General features: G+C 39.0%; 1 protein-coding gene across 1 annotated transcript in view; it reads right to left on the bottom strand.

The window, feature by feature from the left end:
- LOC115232199 (integrator complex subunit 13-like) overlaps positions 1 to 2,405 on the bottom strand; it is a 13,073-nt gene extending 10,668 nt beyond the window's left edge. Inside the window, exon 1 of the mRNA XM_029802041.2 lies at positions 2,265 to 2,405. Within this exon, the coding sequence (XP_029657901.1) occupies positions 2,265 to 2,376 (112 nt within the window). The 5' untranslated portion in view covers positions 2,377 to 2,405. The remainder of the gene's footprint in view (positions 1 to 2,264) is intronic.
- Between the last annotated feature and the right edge of the window lie 2,595 nt (positions 2,406 to 5,000).

Here is a 5,000-nt window from a genome sequence, read left to right as displayed (position 1 = left end):
TAAATAAATAAAAAGTTAAAAGGAGAGAGAGAGAAAGGGGAGGGGGGGTGTGGAATTAGAGACTGCAGCAATTTTAGTTGACACCTCCAGGTGACATTATTCACCGCTTCTTCGTTTCTCACTCACCTTCCCCCCCCCAGTGCTGTCACTCGTTACTGTAATAAGCAAATAAATGTAACCATAAAAGGAAACTAGTTGCTTGTTGTTGTTGCTGTTGCTGTTGTAGGTGGGGATGGTGGTGGTTGTGGTTGTGGTGGTGGTGAGTGTGGTGGTGGTGGTGGTGAGTGTGGTGGTGGTGGTGGTTGTGGTGGTGGTGGCGAATCATGCTTTAGTGGTGCTGGTGGCAGTTGTTGCTGTGTTGTTGGTGGTGGTAGTAGTAGTTCTCAGTGGTGGTGGTCCTGGTAGTGTTGGTGCCTGGTGGCATTGGTTGTGGTGGTGGTGGTGGTATAATTAACAGCAGTGAGCAGAGTGATGATTGCAGTCATAGTGAAAGTGGTGGTGGTAGTGGTGATGGTGGGGGAGGTGGTAGTGGTGATGGTGGTGGTGGTGGTGGTAGTAGTAGTAGTAGTAGTAGTAGTAGTAGTAGTAGTAGTAAATGGCAGGTTGCAATAGGAAAAGGTACAGCCAGCATTGTCATTGTGCAGCAAAATATATAAAGTATATAAATAGAAAGAAAGGAAGAAAGGAGGAAGGAAAGAAAGGAAGGGGAGAGAGGAGAAGAAGAAGAAGAAGAAGAAGAAGAATGAAGAGAGGAAGGAAGAAAGGGAGGAAAGAAGAAAGAGAGAAAAGAGAAAGAGAGAAAAGAAAGAAAGAAAAGGAGGAAGGAAAAAAGGGAAAAAGAAGAGAGGGAGAAAGGAAGGAAGAGAGAAAAGAGAAAGAAAGAGAGGAAAGAAAGAAAAGGAGGAAGGAAGAAAGAGAAAAAGAAGAGAAAGAAAGGGATGAAGGAAGAGAGAAAAGAAGAGAAAGAAAGAGAGAAAAGAAAGGGAAGAAGGAAGAAAGAAAGAAGGAAGAAAGAAGGAAGGAATAAAGGAGGGAGGGAGTCCTGATAGTGAGACGAAGTGTAGAGCAAAGCAACATTGAATGCAGCTAAGAAGAAAAAAGCTCAATCGCTCAAGTTACTGTTAAGTGGATTAGTGTGAGATTTAGTCTGATGCCTGCATACAGAAACGAGTTGAAGCTGTTCCTAGGCAACACAGCTATCAGACCACTGCTACACATCCTACACATACCACTACTACTACTACTACTACCACTACTACTACTACTATTACTACTACTACTTCTGCTATAGAAAGTTAATTAAAATTTTGAATGTTTCAGATATGTTGTTGCTAATAAGATTTTCACTCCTCAGACTTATTACTCTCTCAGAGACAACATATATTTTTTGTAATGGCTACATCAGTCACAGGCGTGGCTGCATGGCAAGAAGGCTGTGGTAGAAGACACTTGCGGTGAGCTGGCAGAATCATTAGCACGCTGGGTGAAATGCCTGGCGGTATTTCGTCTGCCGTTACGTTCTGAGTTCAAATTCCGCCGAGGTCGACTTTGCATTTCATCCTTTCGGGGTCAATAAATTAAGTACCAGTTACACACTGGGGTCGATGTAATCGACTTAATCCCTTTGTCTGTCCTTGTTTGTCCCCTCTGTGTTTAGCCCCTTGTGGGTAGTAAAGAAATAGGTATTTCGTCTGCCGCTATGTTCTGAGTTCAAATTCCGCCGAGGTTAACTTTGCCTTTCATCCTTTCGGGGTCGATAAATTAAGTACCAGTTATGCACTGGGGTCGATGTAATCGACTAAATCCCTTTGCCTGTCCTTGTTTGTCCCCTCTATGTTTAGCCCCCTGTGGGCAATAAAGAGATAAGAAGACACTTGCCCAATGTGTCATGCAGTGGGACTGAACCTGGAACCATATAGTTGGGAAGCAGACTTCTAACCACAGAGCCATGCCATATTGTCAGTTGGTCATGCTTGGAAATACAGCAGGAAAGAGTAATAATTGTTGCTTCTGATAGGACCCCGAGAAGAGAATGCCTAAGAACTCTCTCTACCCCCTCGATGGGCTTCCCAGGAGTAGGAGGCAGAGAAGATGGATTGATCGATAGAAGGAACTACATCTTTATAACTTTTCAAATGTTTTGATCTCCGATCATCATCAGAATCTTTTATCCTTAGATAAATGCATAATAAAGGTCAGATTTCATCTCAAAAATTTAGGCAAGTTTTTTTTTAAAGCCATAATAACCAATATGTTTTACTTACTGCTTGGTCTGCCGAATGTGTCTTCAGAACCTGTCTTTTTGATCTTATGAGAAGTGGCTTCCAGTTTAGAACTTGAACCGTAGTTCATCTCCTGTCTTTCTCTTTCTGTCATTTTCTGGAACCTAGGGGCAGAAATAGAAAGAAAACGGTAACATAACTTTAACAATCATTAACATTCAGATTACTCTGTCAAATGTGACGCTTATTTATTCACAATGGTTTGAATTAATTATGCATTATCTTGTGGCTTTGGGAATTCAATGACGTGATTGCTTATTTTTTTAGAATGACGTAGTAGGATAAGTGCAAGAGACCAGATCTGTCCAGTTTGAACATCAAACAGAGAGTATTTTGGCCAGATATGCTCAGTATAAACGGTAAAAGGTTAACTCATTTTTCGACTTGTAATTCTTTAAAATATCTTCATAAATCCACCAATGGTGGAACTAAGAAATATGGTAAAACTAATGAGAAGTTTTTCCTTTTTTAGAAAGGTATAAGGCTTAGAGTAGCAGGAATGATAGAAGATGGGTGATAGAGAAGATAGAGGCTGAGTGATAGAATTGGTCGAAGCGGTAGAAAGTGAATGATAGATTCAGAAGTTGCGAAGAAGAATAGAACCTGAATGTTACATATATAATAGGATTCTCTACAGTTTCCTTCAACCAAATTTCACCCTGCCTTTAAAGTATAAATCTGCTCTATCAGGCATGACATAAGATTAAACAATAGCGTGTGTGCGTAAGTGTGTGTGTGTGTGTGTAAATGTGTATGTGTGTAAGTGCGTGTGTGTGTGGCTATCTTAGGCAAAGCCTTACAGTAACTGTGTAAAATGGTTGAATTCAGAATCATAAAGTGAAAGACAAAATCAACACCAGTAACCTTCCAAGCCATATTTAGAAAATAGTTTATGTTTAGCATGCAGTGTCATACACGCAATATGTGTGTGATGTGTGTATGTATGTTTATATATACATATATATAGCAATCATGCATGTTCATCTAAGTTCTCGTGCTTACAGTACTTATTCATTCAAGCTGTTCTTGTCATCTCATACCAAACACCCACACACAGAAATTACATTCATAACCCCCAACAGACATCTGTTTCTACAAGCAACCAAGTTTCACAGCTAAATACGGAAGGAAGCATCCTCAGGGAGAAGCCAAGAAAGAACGACGAACAAAATTACTCTCTCTCTATTTATATATATATATATATATAATATATGTGAATATCAGGATATGTCAGTTGGTAAGATGAGGAAAATTCCAATTCGAAATTATACCTCTGGGCAGTTTTCTGTGTATTAACTCACAAAAGATCACAGACAACGAACTGCTAAAATGAAAATTAAGATTTCTACTTGCCAATGTAATTACTGATCCATAAAATTTGTATAAAATTTACAATTGAATTGCAAACATATTCCAGCAGTAATTGACTCAGTAAAGAGACAGATGAAGCAAGATGACTCTAGAGACTATATATGTGTCAAACTCCAGCACTGCATCATTTAATTATTGAATCAGTTCTGATCTCATTTGACATGTTTTCCCCGCACAGAAAACAAAAAGTACATCCATAATTCCTGATGGATATCTTGTTTCATAAGCAAACCAATTTTTAGAGCTGAAATTAGAATATAATTTTTGTTGTGTGTTGCTTCTTATGCTGTAATTCAGCATGCAGAGACGCATAAACACAAACACACACACACACACACACACAGACACACACACACACACAGACACACACACACACTATTATTGTCATTTTATTTCCATCTTCTATCCTGGTAAGTGTTGAATGGTTTGAGATGAGCCAGTAAGCCTGGACACTGTGCCAAACTTCACTGCCTGCTTTCTACAACTGGATGTCCTTCTTAACATCAACTCTTTACAAAGTGGACAACGTGCCTGACAGCTGTTTCTGTCCCTCTACCATAGTTTAACCTCTCATCACCTGGCCCAAAGCCCCCTCCTTCAGAACCACTCTCCTTCTCAGATGTGGGGCCTTTGTCTTCCGAGTTACGTGATAACCTCACCAATGCTGGTGCCACATAAAATGCAGCCAGTTCACTCTATAAAGTGATTGGCATTAGAAATGGTATCCAGCCATAAAACCATAGCAAAGCAGATCTTGCAGGTGCCAAGTAAATGGCACCTAGTTCTCCCTCTTTAAAGTTAATATTAAAGAGTATCCACTTGTGTGTGTGTATATCTCTCTCTCTCTCTCTCTCTCACTATATATATATATATATATATATATATATATAAGAGAGAGAGAGAGAGAGTGCCAATAGTACACTTAGAATATATTTCCAGTTCCACTGTAGAGACTTGCAAACAGACTGCTTGCAAAAGAGCTGTCAATTGACACTTCTATATACTAGACACCAGTGGGTTTCAGAGGTCAACACTTAAGCTACACAGTATTCTGGGTTGCAATTATATATATATATTTATATATATATATATATATATATATATATATATATATTAATACACACACCAAACACACACACACACACGCACACACATGCAGGAATAAATAGACACCTTTAATTCTCAAAATTTCTGATCTAAGCATCTTATTATGTTTTCTGCAGTGTAGAAATTACAATGTAATTATTCTTTTTCATTCCAGGTGCCATTATATTAAACATCTGCGAAGAGTAACCATGCCACATGCAAAAAATTCAGCAGAACTGTCAGATTTTCAAAGAGGTCATA

The sequence above is a fragment of the Octopus sinensis genome, unplaced genomic scaffold (genome assembly GCF_006345805.1).
Source record: "Octopus sinensis unplaced genomic scaffold, ASM634580v1 Contig19926, whole genome shotgun sequence".
In the NCBI taxonomy this organism is placed as follows: domain Eukaryota; kingdom Metazoa; phylum Mollusca; class Cephalopoda; order Octopoda; family Octopodidae; genus Octopus; species Octopus sinensis.
Note: the sequence above shows the minus strand (reverse complement) of the source record. Positions and strands in the feature narration are given on the sequence as shown.